A 16,792-nucleotide genomic window follows, 5' to 3' on the forward strand; every position below is an offset into this window, starting at 1 on the left:
TTTGCTATATTTCTCTCTATCTTTTGCTTCTTTCCCTCTTTCCTTTCCCTACATAACACCATTCATCTCTTCTCTGATTCTATCCTCTCTTCCTTTCTTTCTAGTGCAATCCATCTCTCTCTTTATCTTTTCCCAATCCCTATTACTATCCTTCCCAGCTAATCTTTGTTTTATGCAGTTCGTTTCTCTTTTTCTTCTCCCTTCCCACACTTCTCTCTCATTTCATTTCTCTCCTTTTCACTCAAATTCTTTTCAATATTCCCTCCCTTCTCTCCCTCTTCTTTTTAACTCTCTTTACCCCTTCTCTTCAAAATGTTCTTCCTCTCCCTCTCCTACCTTTGTCCTTATCTTCTTCCCTACTCCCCTTGTTATTATTTCCCCTCAAAACTTCTCCCTCTACTGTTCTGTCATGTCCCAAACTAATCTCTCCCTTTTATCACCACATTCCTTCCTTTCCTAATACAAATTCCCCTGTCCTTTTCCTCTCACAAATTTCTCCTTCTTCCTTTTCCTCGCACAAATTCCTCCTTCTTCCTTTTCCTCACACAAATCCAGACTATAATATTCCCTGCCAATTTCTTTCCTTCCATTTACTATTTCCCTTGGCTCCTACAGTCACTATCTATCCTCAATCCGAGGAGGAGAAAAAAAGAAAAGAGAGAAGATGAACGAAAAGGGAGGGGAGGAGAAAGAAGATCAAGAGAAGGAAGTAGGAGGAATAAGGTGAAAAGGAGGAGGAGGATTACAAGGTGATAGGAGAAAGAAGGAGAAAAGTAATTGGAGTAGGAGAAAAAGGAGAACTAGAAAAAGTCCAAGGAAAATGAGAATAGGTGAAGAGGAGAGAAAAAAGGAGAACTAGAAAAAATCCAAGAAAAATAAGAATAGGTGAAAAGGAGAGAAAAAAGGAGGAAGAGAAAGGGAAATGGAAGAAGAGAGAATATGTAGGGTAAGGAGTGAGAAGCTAGCACTTTGTATAGGAAAAAGAGAAAAATGAGGAGGAGAGAAAAATAATAGAGAGGGATAATCATAGTAAAGGTGAAGGTAAAGGTAGACTACAAGAGAAAAGATGTGGATCTGTTAGCAGGGGAAAAGAGGAAGAGACAGAGGAGGAAAAGAAGAAGAAGAAGAAGAAGAAGAAGAAGAAGAAGAAGAAGAAGGTGTTGGGAAAGAAAGGAAGAGGAGGAGAAGGAAAAGCACATAGAAGTAGTTGAGCTGTAAAAAAGGAAGAAGATGAAAAAGAGCTAGAAAAAGAAGAACAGAAAGAAGGGAGGTACGAGGAAAAGAAAGAAGAAAAAGAGGACAAGAAGAAGGAGTTAAAGTTGGGAAAAGAAAGGAAGAGGAGGAGAAGGAAAAGTGGAAGAAATAGAGCTGCAAAAAGAAGGACTGAAAGAAGAGAGGTATGATTATGGAGATGAAGCTAGGATAAGGATTTGAAAAGAGATACGAGGAGGAGGAGAAGGAGGAGGAGAAGGATAACAAACTACTTCACAATTGCTACCTGTATAGCTATTACAGGGGTAGAGCACAGCTTAAACATGATCTCTGCCATAATATTATGCGAGATCCTTTTCCTTTTGTATAAATCCTAAACATTTTTATGCAACAATATACAAATTTTATACATGCTGTAGCAGTGGTGGTTCTAAAAATGTTCCTCACGACCAACACAATTTTCTTTATTTCTTCCTTCCTTTCTTTCAGTTTACAATAGTCTATACAGACTCGTATACTGTGTCATTTGTGACTATGTTCACTATCAAGGGATTACTAAAAACTACTAATTCAAGCCCTTTAGAAAAGGAAAACCAACTCCTTAGTCCGCAGTATAAGTACTTTAATAGAAATGCAATAAATATCTCAAAATAGACTAGCAAGTATGGCAAGTAGCTTACATTCTGTACTGGAAGAAATATAAAAAATACAATAATATGTAAAAATATTTTATCGTTTCAGAGCAGGAAGGAATAACCATTTGAAAACATGCATAGTCTGCAAAAACGTACATGGTTTTTTCACCAGTGTATTTGCATTGCTAGGTGTGGGTACTAGAGTGGAGTAGAGGTAACAGCTAACAGCAGCATCGGATACCCAAAGGAGAATTCAAGAATAGCTGAAAAGTGTGGATATAGGAGAGAGAGAGAGAGAGAGAGAGAGAGCGCGAAAGAGAGAGAGAGAGAGAGAGAGAAAATGGACCAATGACCAGTTACTGGGAAATGGAAGCACTGTCATGGGGACAGTCAGAATTCAGATTACCCCATTTCAAATTCAAACCTGAAACATCTCAAGGTTAATTTTTCTGCATAGGTAGGTAGACTTTGAATGATTTTCTTACGATTTTGGAATATTTTTTTCAACGATTTCAACTGCATAATAGTTATGGCTGGATTACACAAGCTCAGTAGACTGCCCGGCTACTGTCCTTATGTAATCTTCACTGGCGATGGCGTCCAATAACATTCCAGTCTAGTTAGTCGGTCAGCTTCGATTGGATTTGTAGCTGCACAGAACTCCATTGTCCAACTCCACTTTAATCTTACTGGATTCCAGTAAGATTCCAGTGATTCCCAAATTCAACCACTGAATCCAATCCTGGTCATATCCTCAGAATATCTCTAAATTTTTCTGTATTGGATTACCCTCCTTGTTGATAAGGAGATGCTGGAGATGTTAGAGCTAGTTATAAAGAATGTGTCTTGGAGCAATGAAAAGAGCCACAAACCCCTTCACAGAAAACCCTGCGATCTTACAACCATGTAGAAAATAACGTGATAATGGTTTGACCACGATATAACAACCTACATAAGTACCTACATGGACTAAGTACATAGAGAATATACATATTATATTACATGGAATCATGGAAAGTACAGTGAAGATAAGGGAGGTACATAATGCATTTGGTGCATGTTATTTAGATGAGAGATAAATAAATGTAACTTATGGGAATCGAACGGGAAAAGATCCTTACATTTCCTGCTTCCTGAATTCGTTGCACCGTGATTTTTCATCCCTGGGTATTTGTTATCCATTGTTCTATTTATAGTGAATACGGGCTGAATTATGTATTCGGTATTTGGACTACCTGAGTAAAAAAATAATAATAATAATAATAATAATAATAATAATAATAAGAATAACAATAAATAAAATTTATTATGTGTCATCTGAAGAGGCAATCCTGTGTCTGTTGACAAACCTGTCCATTATTGAATGACCGATTGAAGAAACTTCAGTCGACTAAAAAGACATTCCGATTCTGACGTGACTTTGCAAAGATTCATCTTGAAGAGAACACCAGTAACCTATACTCTTACTCTTAGTATAACTTACTGGTCTTCTTCTTTGCATAGGATTCACAAGACAATTTTGTTGATGTCCAAAAAAAAAAAAAAATGTGAAAAGGCTCTACTTCACCATGAACACCCTCCTCCTAAAAGTTAGGCCTTAGCTTGGAGATATAATATGTATTATAACCCTTGAATATACACTAAAGATAATTATCAAAATTCATCAAAATAAGTGACTCATATCTGCTTTTCCGATCCACCAGGTCAAGCTCCCGTCCTCCTATCGCCAGGAATTCACAGTTTCCCGTTCAAACTAGGCTTGCCTCTGGGTCTGCCTTCGACATTCCTAGGTAAACATGGCTGGGTGCAGTGACATTCTGATTCTGACGTGACTTTGCAAAGATTCATGTTGAAAAGAAGAACACCAGTAACCTATACTCTTACTCTTAGTATAACTTACTGGTCTTCTTCTTTGCATAGGATTCACTAAGTGATTTTGTTGATGTCCAAAAAAGATGTGAAAAGGCTCTACTTTACCATAAACACCCTCCTCCTAAAAGTTAGACCTTAGCTTGGAGATGTAATATGGATTGTAACCCTTGAATATACACTAAAGTTATTTATCAAAATTCATCAAAATAAGTGACTCATATCTGCTTTTCCGATCCACCAGGTCAAGCTCCCGTCCTCCTGTCGCCAGGAATTCACAGTTTCCCGTTCAAACTAGGCTTGCCTCTGGGTCTGCCTTCGACATTCCTAGGTAAACATGGCTGGGTGCAGTACTTCTGTAAGGCGGCTCTGCGAGAACCCACGGGATACACGCACAAAAACCAACAGGTGTTCATCATCATGAGCCCCATTGATCTCAACCTTGAGCCGCCCATTTTGTCGGTAAGTCAATCTACTTTTTATGAGAACTGGGCGGGCATATCTCAAGTGGGAATATGGATTTGATCAACATTCTTCATGAATATCTGTCCCAGTTGAGAAGAGATAAAACGTAGGACTCGTCTGGCAGGCTCGTTTTTTAGTCCAAGTGGCAGCATTAGTGGAATTTTGTAAAAAAAAAAAAAAAAAAAAAAAAAAAAAAAAAAAATTTAACGGATACACGCACAAAAACCAACAGGTGTTCATCATCATGAGCCCCATTGATCTCAACCTTGAGCCGCCCATTTTGTCGGTAAGTCAATCTACTTTTTATGAGAACTGGGCGGGCATATCTCAAGTGGGAATATGGATTTGATCAACATTCTTCATGAATATCTGGCCCAGTTGAGAAGAGATAAAACGTAGGACTCGTCTGGCAGGCTCATTTTTCAGTCCAAGTGGCAGCATTCAAATTCCAAAGTGGAATTTTGTAAAAAAAAAAAAAAAAAAAAAAAAAAAAAAAAAAAAAAAATTCTTCTTTTCAAGATGAATCTTTGCAAAGTCACGTCAGAATCAGAATGTTTTTCTCCGAAATTTTCCAAATTTTCATAAATAGGCCTTGTTCCATGTAATGGAACTAATAAAGACAGGTTAATTTTCAAAGTTCCTTCGACTTACGAAACTTTCATGTTTTTCTCCCTCGCTAATCAGCAGACTTTTGCTGTCAAAATCATGTTTTTATTAATTTGCCACAGGCTGTTTTAAAGCTATTAACTTCCCAAGGTTGCTAATGAAAAAGGCATATCAGGAAATGATGCAAAAGCTCTTCGAGCTGTGGAGATTGTCTTTGTTGTTTGTGAAGAGGTTTTGGAGGTTGGAGGAGGCCATACACCTTTACTTCTACAATATTGTTGTATAGTTCTCTTGAAATGATTATTGCCTCTGGGTGAGAGAAATTTCAGTCGTTTTTGTGACACCAAATGTATGTTGATCATCAGTGTTTATTTCTGAACAAAGTAGGCTAAAATATTTTGGCCTTTACCAAATTTGTTTGGTTGTCTTTTTCTTCTTCACCCATTACTCTCAAACGGTATTTTGTTAAAAATACTGATGAACCAGTTCGATTTTGATGGAATTTAACAACTTTCCTTTTTCGATTTCAGCAACCATTTGACTGCGAGATCGAGCACAAGCTAGGCGTGGCTTGTGTATCATCAGGTCCAGTCTTGTGTCGTGTATCATTGGACAGGGGCGGATACGTACCAGGGGAGACGATCATAATTAACGCCACCGTGTACAACAGAAGTAAAATCACCGTGAAGTCAACAAAAGCCGCTTTGACGGAGGTAAGAATACAAAAAGAAGCTTGTTATCGTTGAAATTTTGAAGTCAATGCCAACAAAGCCGTCAAAATCAACAAAAAGCGCATTAACTGAGGTAAGAGTACAAAAAATAACTTGTTATTCTTCTAACCTTTATGTCAAAGACTCGGTATTCTGAAAACCTAAAACTTAATTAATCTTTTATAAGTTCAAGTTCCAAATTTCCAATGCAAAAGTAGAATTTGCAACAAGAAAATGGCAAAGCAATAGTTGACTTTGGGTTGGGCAACAAGGAAGTCAATTTTCTGGACCACAGCAGCAATAATTTCAGAAGGAACAAAATATTCCAATGGTACCTATCTATCTATGCATTCAGGAAAGGTAATAATCTCAAAATTGTACCAACAGTGTAAAACACAATATTATTTAATGTGGAAATACATTATAGGGAGATACACCAAAAATTGTGGGTATGCACACAAGTCTTCTTTTCCCCTACATAAAAAAACCACTTGGGATTTGATCCAGGGGCAGACTAGTTTCGGACTTATTAGTCCTCTTCAGCTAACCATAGCCCGTTCTGTAACCTCAGATTTTGCCTAGTAAATTTAATACTTTTCCTTCAGTTTCACTAAGTCAGAGCACGCTCTTTCAATAACGTAATCGTATTTTTAATCGTACGTCTACCCTGAGAATTCATTCAACGTGCCTTACATGGATTGTGGTACAACACAAGTCATAACACAAACTTATTACTTTGGCTTAGGTACATGATCCTCCACACCTTCTGGGTTTACTTTTCTCTCCCTACTTTAATCCTCCACTTCTCCCATCCTATTCTCCTACATTAGCTTACTGCCCTATACTTTGTTTCATACCTTCCCTTCTTCTTTTTCTTCTTCTTCTTCTTCTTCCCCTTTGTTTTCTCTTACAGCCGCCAGGTTTCCCTCTATTGGCTCACTTTTTCCTCTTACACACCTTCCCAAATGCATTCCTTCTTCTCTTCTATCTCGTCCCTAAATTCCATCTTTCCTTCTCCTCCTACATGCCTCCCTTTTCTCCTCCATTCCTTCCCTCCAGCATTTCATTTTCGGGACGGTATTATTAAACCCACAAAACATTATCCGTACCCGAAACACAGAATATGAAAAAAAACAAAAAGTCGACTCGTAACAATAATAATTTATATTACAAGTTTTTGCCCCTTCTCCTTTTCCTTGTCCTCGCCCCCTTGTCCTATACGAAAAAAGTTTCAGATAAAATTTGAGGGGTAGAGAGGGAGTGTTTTTGGAGCAGGAAAATTTTCCATGAAATTTTCCGGATTTTGTCCTGTAGCAAGTACCATGCCGTATTTTTTAACACTGGTTGAAAAGTAGGCACTAGGCATCGCATTGATGTAAACATTGTAAACACATTCTTATTCTTACAATCTTATCGTTCCGAAGGCGAAGGAAGACAGGGTAGGAGAAAGCCAGCCGTTCCGAGAATAAACCTCATCAGTTTAGGATAAAGTTTCCCCGTACGGTAATCGAATATACAGTCCACTTCAACTGGGAAGTCCGATGACCTTTGGGTGCGCACTCGTCAAGAAATAGCTCGTTGATCAACAAGTAAGCATGTGAATAGTTGATCTCATGGGATTTTTCACGCCGAATCGAATGGTGAAACTTTTAGAACTGTCCGACTTACAGTTGAGTTGCGGGTTTTCCCCTCCATGCGCTTCCATCGGATTTCCCAGTTGACGTGGACTGTACTCAGCATAGTGTAAAAGTTAGATAAATGTAGTTTTGTGTTGTAGGTATTTCTGTTGTGTGTTTTCGTAAGGAGTTTAGGCACATCCACTAGTCGTAATCACAGCAATTTTTCTTTTTATTTTATTTTATTTTCTTGCGTCTGACCTCTCTTTTTTCATCACCTACTTTCTATACAAGTTTTTCCCTACCAATTTTATAGGCGGGGACCTCAAACTTTTAATCATTGGCAGCAACCGTTTTTACTCTTTCTAGAAGGAAATAATTAACATTATCATTTGAACTCAGCCCTAAATTTCCTCGACTGGTAGACCTGAGACTTGACCTCTACCAAGTAATAATTTTCCAACAAACAATTCCCGAATTATTAGATGTTACCAGATAGCAAAGGGATGATAATAGTGCATCATAAATAAAGAATAAATCTGGGCCCTTTGAGTCCCGAGGGAACGGAGAAAATCTGGAGGAGTGATTAGAGTGAGACTTCGAAATCTGAGTAGAAAACTTTTTGTAGCCGAAAAAACATCTAAAAAACAATTTTTGGCGTGTTTTGACGGTTTTTCGGCCACAAAAAGTTCTCAACTGAGATCTGGGCCCTTTGGGCATCTAGGTCTATTGGTAATAGAATATTGTAAAAACATGTTTTTCAAAGTAATCCAGACAGAGCTTATTGATTTATCTACCATTGTACCTGGTGCACAACTGGTCTTTGTGGTGTGTAAAGAATGAGAATGTTAGTATTACCTATGTATGTAAAGTCAATTTACTCCTTTGTGGTGTTATCCCTTTAGCGTAGCAAATGATTCTATGTTGTATATTATTTCTGCTAAAAACTTGAATGGCAAATCTTCAGTGCACGAGGCCATTTTAATTTTCGAATTAAAATGGAATATTGCTTTTCGTCGAAGCGTTCCAAGTTCCAAGAATTCACGAAATCACCTTCCGAGAATTTCCATAACTCTTTTTTTTTTTTTTAAGAGGTTTGACAGAGGGAACTGTAACTGCTATGGTCTTATCGTCCCGAAATCGAGGAGAGAAGGAAGACAGGATAGGAGAAAGCCAGCCGTTTCCGAGAACGAACATTATCCCATCAGGATAAAATCCGCCCCGGGCGGGAATCGAACCCGCGGCCTAGCGCTTACAAGGCAGACGCACTACCAACTAAGCTAACTAGGCTGGCTTGCATAACTCTAATCCTCTATGTAGGTACGGTACGTAAGAGTACTTATAAGGAACATTACAGTGTTCGGAACCTAAAGGGATGTTCCGTGTAACATAACTTTCCTCTCCCCGACTATTATAGTCAATAAAGTTACGATTATTTATGATGTCCCTGCAATTTTCAGCGGATAAACCCTCGTCTGGATCTGGATAGGGTCTGGATATCCCCGCGGTCAATGTCAGTTATGTTAAATACCACCAGATAATCCGAGGATTATGAGTTATATCGACATTGGCAATGAGCAACGGTGACATTAATGTAGATGTTGATTTTGATGATGCTATCAAACGCGTGAAATATGGAGTCGTAAACTATTTGCTGGAACAAGATAAAAACAAGCGAAAATTAATAGTTTTATTATAAATTTATGAATATGTTTCATTAATACGACAAAAAACTAGAGGAGGAAGACATTTACATATGTGTAGGGTTCTCATTACTTCAGGGTGTGCAGGCAAAACAGAAATGGGCGTGGCCATTGAAATTGGAAGCAGACAACATGGAAATGGGCCTGGTCAATTAGTGGTTTGCTCCTAGAATGGATATCAAGGAAGGAGGAAAAGTCACGAGACCAGTCTCCTCTAGTAGGTATCAGTGCTGCATATCAGACCAAGAAGTAGTAACTTCATCTCACGTTAAGTTTGAGCAACGGGGTAGTAACTTCATCTCACAACGGAGAGTTAAGATTGAAGATACAAGTAATTTATTAAGATTCAATCACCTAATTTCCCATTATTTGTGTTAGATTTTAATTACCTACGTATTAATTCGTGGAAGATTAAATTCTCAAAGGATTATCCGGCGCTCTATTAATTCCCTCCTTGAAATACCGCCAGAATTGTTGTAAACGTGTACGAGTAAACGTTAAGAATATTGTAAGCTGTAAGCCATTAAGTTCAAAACCTTAGCTAAAATTTCCATGTAGGTTAATTTTCAAAGTTCCTTCGACTTACGAAACTTTCATGTTTTTCTCCCTCGCTAATCAGCAGACTTTTGCTGTCAAAATCATGTTTTTATTAATTTGCCACAGGCTGTTTTAAAGCTATTAACTTCCCAAGGTTGCTAATGAAAAAGGCATATCAGGAAATGATGCAAAAGCTCTTCGAGCTGTGGAGATTGTCTTTGTTGTTTGTGAAGAGGTTTTGGAGGTTGGAGGAGGCCATACACCTTTACTTCTACAATATTGTTGTATAGTTCTCTTGAAATGATTATTGCCTCTGGGTGAGAGAAATTTCAGTCGTTTTTGTGACACCAAATGTATGTTGATCATCAGTGTTTATTTCTGAACAAAGTAGGCTAAAATATTTTGGCCTTTACCAAATTTGTTTGGTTGTCTTTTTCTTCTTCACCCATTACTCTCAAACGGTATTTTGTTAAAAATACTGATGAACCAGTTCGATTTTGATGGAATTTAACAACTTTCCTTTTTCGATTTCAGCAACCATTTGACTGCGAGATCGAGCACAAGCTAGGCGTGGCTTGTGTATCATCAGGTCCAGTCTTGTGTCGTGTATCATTGGACAGGGGCGGATACGTACCAGGGGAGACGATCATAATTAACGCCACCGTGTACAACAGAAGTAAAATCACCGTGAAGTCAACAAAAGCCGCTTTGACTGAGGTAAGAATACAAAAAGAAGCTTGTTATCGTTGAAATCTTAATGCCAAGGTCAATAAAAGCCGCATTAACAGAGGTAAGAGTACAAAAAATAACATGTTATTCTTCTAACCTTAATGTCAAAGGCTCGGTATTCTGAAAACTTAATTAATTAATCTTTTATAAGTTCAAGTTCCAAATTTCCAATGCAAAAGTAGAATTTGCAACAAGAAAATGGCAAAGCAATAGTTGACTTGGAGGTAAGAATACAAAAAGAAGCTTGTTATCGTTGAAATTTTGAAGTCAATGCCAACAAAGCCGTCAAAATCAACAAAAAGCGCATTAACTGAGGTAAGAGTACAAAAAATAACTTGTTATTCTTCTAACCTTTATGTCAAAGACTCGGTATTCTGAAAACCTAAAACTTAATTAATCTTTTATAAGTTCAAGTTCCAAATTTCCAATGCAAAAGTAGAATTTGCAACAAGAAAATGGCAAAGCAATAGTTGACTTTGGGTTGGGCAACAAGGAAGTCAATTTTCTGGACCACAGCAGCAATAATTTCAGAAGGAACAAAATATTCCAATGGTACCTATCTATCTATGCATGTACTATTACTATATTTATATGGCTTTATGTACTTTGGAAAAATACTCCACTAGAGCCATTCGCCATTCGCGGTCAGACCGTCAGAACGTGTGTGGCGTACAAACCTAGGTCTCGAGCTTTTTCTGCCACACACTTTCCCACTCTTGAGTGATCATTCACTCATCACGCTGTCGATCGACCATACTGTATTCAGGCACACTCCATTTGTCAAGGATTTAGGTTAAGCTTGCTCTTGAGATCAATTTAATTTGAAAGAAAAAAAAAAAAAAAAGATTTACTAATGAAATAAATAATTGATTCCTGCTTCAGACGATCCAATACCTCGCCAGGAACAAGGTTCTGGAATCTGAGACTCGGGAACTGGCCTCTCTTACCCGGGGCAAAATCAAACCAGGCGAACGAGATGATTGGACCAATCAGCAGCTCTATGTACCGCCCCTCCCACCTACCAACCTGAGAGGATGCCATCTGATCAAAATACAGTACGACGTCTTCGTAAGTATGCCAAAGGCCAAAGTTACCCCTCCCACCTACCAACCTGAGAGGATGCCATCTGATCAAAATACAGTACGACGTCTTCGTAAGTATGCCAAAAGGCCAAAGTTGTTGAATAAAGTATGCCAAAGACCAAAGTATGCCAAAGATCAAAGTTTTTCACTAAAGTATGCCAAAGACCATATTTTTTGATTATTAAGGCTGCCAAAGACCAAAGTTTTTGACTAAAGTATGCCAAGGACCCAAGTTTTTGAAAAGTATGCCAAGGACCAATGTTTTTAACTTTTAACTATAAAGTATGCCAAACTCCAAAGTTTTTCACAGTAAGTTCTATACCAAAGACCAAAGTTCAAGAACTTTAAAATTTTAATGAAAGACAGCGCAGAGAAAAACCTCTACACACGATTAAAAAAAAGTAAAATGTTCCATGTGTGTCTAAAAAAGTAAAGGAAAGAGCGCAGAAGAGGAGTAGAGAGAGAAAAAGGAGAAAGATAGAGAGGAAATAGAGAAATAGATAACTGAAAAAAAGGAGAAAAGGAAAGGAAAAAAGATAGAGAGAGCGCATATTGTTCGTCCGTTTTCCTCGCAGGATAAACTATTGAAACCAGCGAGCGAAAGATAAAAAGAAGTAATGAGAATGAATGGGGGACAATAAATGAGCGTGTATATTAGATACCCTGTATACATATTTATTTTTATTGTCTGTTTGATGTTTCATTTTTTTTCAACCTTCAAAGACCGTACGAGGTTGACATTTTTATACCTAATTTTTTTCCATAGGCGGGTATATTTTTTTACACATTTTTTTTTATCTCGCGTGAGGAATGATGCCTGCTGTCGATTCATTTCTTTATTGCCCTGGAGGCACCTGTGACATCACTTTACATTCTCCCTTTGTTGTTACGTGCCCATAAAAAGCTGGAAGGTCGTACACCGCAAAAATTCATTTGAAAACATCAAAACGACGTGTGATGCCCCCCTTTTGGCATTGTAAACTTTATGCTGAAGTTTGTTGCCATACGCTATAGAGGTCTATAGGCTTTTCCCTGAATTTTTTGTATATGCACCTATGCCCTGAATATTGTTTTGGGAGGGAATGAAATTGACAATAATATGTACACGAGTTTACACGTGCCAGGCGAAAACGTAACAAAGTAATTCAGGGAGAGTCTATGGGGATTTAGGAGGAATAATGGGACACAGGGGGGAAATAATGGGACATAGGGGGAGTAATGGGACCTAGGAACCTTTGTTATTCTCCTAAACATTCCGCATAACTAAATTTCCACGGAAATGTACTTTTTTAGAGTACGGGATTTATGTTTTTAATTAAAATATTTGCACCCACCTCTACGCAATGCGGATTTAAATCCCAGATTTATTAATTTATTATCAGAAAATCACCATTTAATTACAGTACAAAATACATAGGATAATGTTTGTTTCTGAATAACTGTTATGTGAACTCCAAAGTGAATTCTCATTGCAGCAGTGTAAGAAAGATTTTGCCTATTAGGTACTATTAACAGTTTATAGTCCACTTACGAGTAGCTATAGAATTTATTTAAAGAAATTAACAAATTTGAACAAAAATTTGGTACAAATAAAATACCTACAAGATAGATTCATAGTTCAATTTAGGGACATCTTTTTTTTCTCTCTTTCTTGCCTATGGAAACTACCTTTCTCTGTGCGATTTCTATCAAATTTCCAATTTTGTGCATATTGTGCAACCTTTCTTTTTCTCATTTTCCCATTTCCTGTTTATCTTTGTTTTCAGTTCATCGTTGATCCGAAGAGTATTGAGAAGCCCGTCAAGCTCCAGTTACCAATCATGCTCGCCACCTATCCATTCCGACAAGATGACGGATCCCTCCAACGGAAATCCTCCGGGACGCACTACCCTACAACGTTGCCGATTTTCCGACCCTGGCTGGAAGAGAAGGCGACCAAGATCAAAACCTAGGCCGACTCTTGGCGGAACTCTTTTACGGAAGAGTTTGTTTAGGCTCTTTGTGCTCAAATTAATAATTATGATAAATAATTTGTATTATGTGAGTTAAAATGATATGTTTATTTCACAGGGGTTCAACGTTGAACGTCATTGCATAACTGCCAAGGTTTTTCAGTGATAAGGGTTTCAAATTCAGAGTCTTTTCAGTTTTCAGCGACAAGCTACCCACCTCATACCCAAGCCTTTGAGAAAATGTGGCTTTGAGAAAATCTAGCAGGACGCAATTGTCTGGATGGTCACCCATCCGGATACCAACCATGTGCAACGTTGCTTAACTTTTGTGATCCATCAGGAGTTGGTGCAGTCCGCGTTCTATTCTCGCTGACTGACAGAGAATTTAGTGGATGTACCAAAACGGCCATCAGATAAGAAATATAAGAATAGATGGAGTGATATAATTTATCTCTCTTTTCCATTACGCATTTTATAGCTGAAGGAAAGGTCTGTGAAAATGGATGGGGAAAACGCGTTTTCCCTCTTTTTTCTTTTTGGAACTTTTTGTGTCTTTAATGATAAGAGCTTATTAGCTGTGCAGTTTATGCAACGACAGCAGTGCTATATTTGTAATAAAAATAATTCGTGTATTTTAATTACTTAGCTAATCACATAAAAAAAGAGGAATATTTAATTTACTAATGTACCATAACTAGAACAACACGTGTTATTTTATTTCACTTTTTTTTGTCCCCTTTCACAAACCGAAAGGTACTCACGATTTTTCATAATGGCCGGGCTACGACTGCAAATATTTCAATGGGTTACTTTCTGGTGTTCTCGTTTTGACCCAGAACTTAAATTTAAACTATTCTGTCTCTTCTCGCCCATCTGATGAGAAGCATACTATGAGATGGGCACGCTACAACACAGACCACACGAGTCTAATGTAGCAGTTGTTTCATTGCTACAAAATAAAAACGGCTGTGAAAGTGTGGGCCGACCATAGATTTTTCTACATTTCGCAAATTTATTATAATACCTATAAAAAGTTAAATTATTATTTTTCTCATCTTAAGAGCTGAAAAAGAGTGGGCCTCTAGAATATAAATTACACCATTTCGATATCAAGATCCACTGATATTAGTTTGAAGACTTTTTTTAGTTTTTTTCTGATCAAGTACAAAGTTTGAGAAAATCTCGGTGACTATTCGAGATGCATAATTTATTAGAGTTTAAATTATTATAAAGTCTATAGATGACATTAAGAAAGTAAATAATATAACGTGGATTACGGCGCGAACGACCCAATAAGGGTTAAAGCGCCCAATAAGGAAAAAAAAAAAAAAAAAAAAAAAATTCCCTTTCAAACGTTTGAAAAGCAAACTTTTTTTTTTTTTTTTTTTTTAGCATTAAGAAAGTAATGCAAAGTATTGATCTTCATCTATTCTGTATGTCAGCAGAATTTATAAGTAAATCTATGACAGCTATGATTCTCCGTGATGTATTGTGGATATTTCGGTTTCGAATTAATCAGAATTGTTCAGCTGCCTTGTAAGCGATAGGTTGCTGGTTCGATTCCCGCCCGGGACAGATAAAGTTCATTGTAGGAACGGAGAGCTTTCTCCTATCCTGTCTTCCTTCTCTATTCGAATTCGGGACAATAAGACCTTCACAGTTATAGGTAGCTCTCTCTATCAAACCTCTAAGAAGGGGAAAAATCGATGAAATCTCAGTAAATTTAATACATAGGTATGTTCCTAGTTCCTACTACACACTACACCTATAAATTATGCACCACAGTCTCTACATCATTCCCATTTTCTTATTCAACACAAAACACACATCACTTCATTCTGTTTTTGGCTTTTCCATTTATCTCGGCTGTATTGGCTTTTCTACTGGTCTGGTCGGAATGAAACAATGACTTGTGGGTTTCTTGGGATTCCCAGGTTGTATGGTGGTTAGGCCTACCTCTGTCTTTATGCAAATTTTATTGGGAACGTAGGTCAAGATGTTCATTTCCCTAGTGTTTTGAATATGACGTACCTACAAGTATGTAAACTGTAAACCCAATGTCATCAAATTACCTACTCGTGTGGGTACCTAGGACGTGTATCTATAGTTTAGTAGGTAATAAGGTAATACAGGACGGGTACCTATGTAACCTAGTTTTGATGAAAACGCTTCAGAAGATGGGTGCCAAAGGAACGGAAATAACATGTTTCTATCTTCCTGTTCCTAGTACCTACCTCCTACCTATTTAGTTAGTGCGATATCTGATTCCTTGTTGAACTTAAATTCCCTCTCATGACGCTAATTTGAAATTGGAAACTCCATACATTTTGTCATATTTCCCTTACTTGATGTCATTTGATTAAATTAGTGTTGTGCCAAATTTTCACTTGCAAGAAAATTCCAAAAATATCATATTTTTTTCTTCTTTCATTAGGTAAGTAGGTCGGTAGCTAGGGATTCACAACATTCCGTATCAGAAAATCCGTCTAAAAAGCAAGGTACCCTTCTTGCTTTAAAGCTTTCATTATTATAAATGACTCGAGAAATGGAGAGTACCGTCTAAATTGGCACCCAAAACGGACTCTTTATGAAATTGAATAGCTGACGTCTGCAAAAATTCAACTTCTTCTGTCCGTATCTCGAACTCTCTTGCTCTCTCCCTGTTTTCAACTGAAATTTTGGCACATCCACTAATTCTGTAGACATAAAAAATATCCCCTCTTTTGTATTTTAGTACTCTCCTTTCTCAGTGTCCTTCTCTCCTTCTTTTCTCTCTCTCCTTGCCTATCTCTCTCTCTCTCTCCTGTCTTTTCTCTCTCTCTTTCTCTCCTTCCTTTCTCTTTCTCTTTGAGGTTTGAGGTTGAAATAATATCTAACTCTGGGCTTTTTTGTTTTAGACTAGGTAGGTACATATTAATAATAAGTTAACACAAAGTTATTCCATTGAATTTTGGAACAGCATATATCTGTTTGAAGGTCTAAAGCGAACTGTACAGACAAAATAATAACATTCTTATTACATTATTTAGAGTTCTAAATTTCCTGGAAGCAAACCTCCACCACCATCATGCATGAAAAATTTTCCTCCATGAAAACTCTCCGTAACAGATATGTAGGTATACCAGTATGTATAGGGCCGTACAGGATGAGGCCCTCTGGCAGTAAAGTTGTGCGCCTTGAAATATGTTTGAGAATTGAACGGGGTAAAACCCGACTGGAGACGAGAGGGGAAAAAAGGGAATTTCTCTTCGAAAAAACCTTTCAAAATGTTTAATATGTTAATGTCAAAAAATAATGGGATATTCAAACAAATGGGGTTTGTTCCCCTCCAACTTATTACTCCAAACTCGAAACTTGATGAATATCCCATTTACCCTGGGAGCTGGAAGCGTATGTTTTGTTCATTCCCAGTATAGCTGACATTGTATTAGATATATTTCATAGTAATGTAAATAATATCTGTATACCACTATTCTAATTCAGAACAAATACATCTGCCAATATATTATCCCATCCCACAGTAAATTATGCCATCCCACAATCCCACTCGTGGGAATTTTCGCATTCTGATAGCATCATATGGTTTGATTTCTATCTCTACTGCTTCCAATTTCCTAATCAGCTCCAAAAAATGGGACACTTTTGTAACAACATTATTCATATTATTTCTGAAAGC

At 37.5% G+C, this 16,792-nt stretch overlaps 1 protein-coding gene across 1 annotated transcript in view; it reads left to right on the forward strand.

Moving 5' to 3' along the window:
* LOC103506216 (arrestin domain-containing protein 17) overlaps positions 1 to 13,874 on the forward strand; it is a 53,464-nt gene extending 39,590 nt beyond the window's left edge. The window contains exons 4-8 of the mRNA XM_026821341.1: positions 3,551 to 3,637; positions 4,048 to 4,178; positions 5,318 to 5,500; positions 10,965 to 11,150; positions 12,931 to 13,874. Coding sequence (XP_026677142.1) covers positions 3,551 to 3,637; positions 4,048 to 4,178; positions 5,318 to 5,500; positions 10,965 to 11,150; positions 12,931 to 13,116 — 773 coding nt within the window. The 3' untranslated portion in view covers positions 13,117 to 13,874. The remainder of the gene's footprint in view (positions 1 to 3,550; positions 3,638 to 4,047; positions 4,179 to 5,317; positions 5,501 to 10,964; positions 11,151 to 12,930) is intronic.
* The last annotated feature ends 2,918 nt before the right edge of the window (positions 13,875 to 16,792 follow it).

The sequence above is a fragment of the Diaphorina citri genome, unplaced genomic scaffold, assembly GCF_000475195.1.
Source record: "Diaphorina citri unplaced genomic scaffold, Diaci psyllid genome assembly version 1.1 scaffold223, whole genome shotgun sequence".
Taxonomy (NCBI): domain Eukaryota; kingdom Metazoa; phylum Arthropoda; class Insecta; order Hemiptera; family Psyllidae; genus Diaphorina; species Diaphorina citri.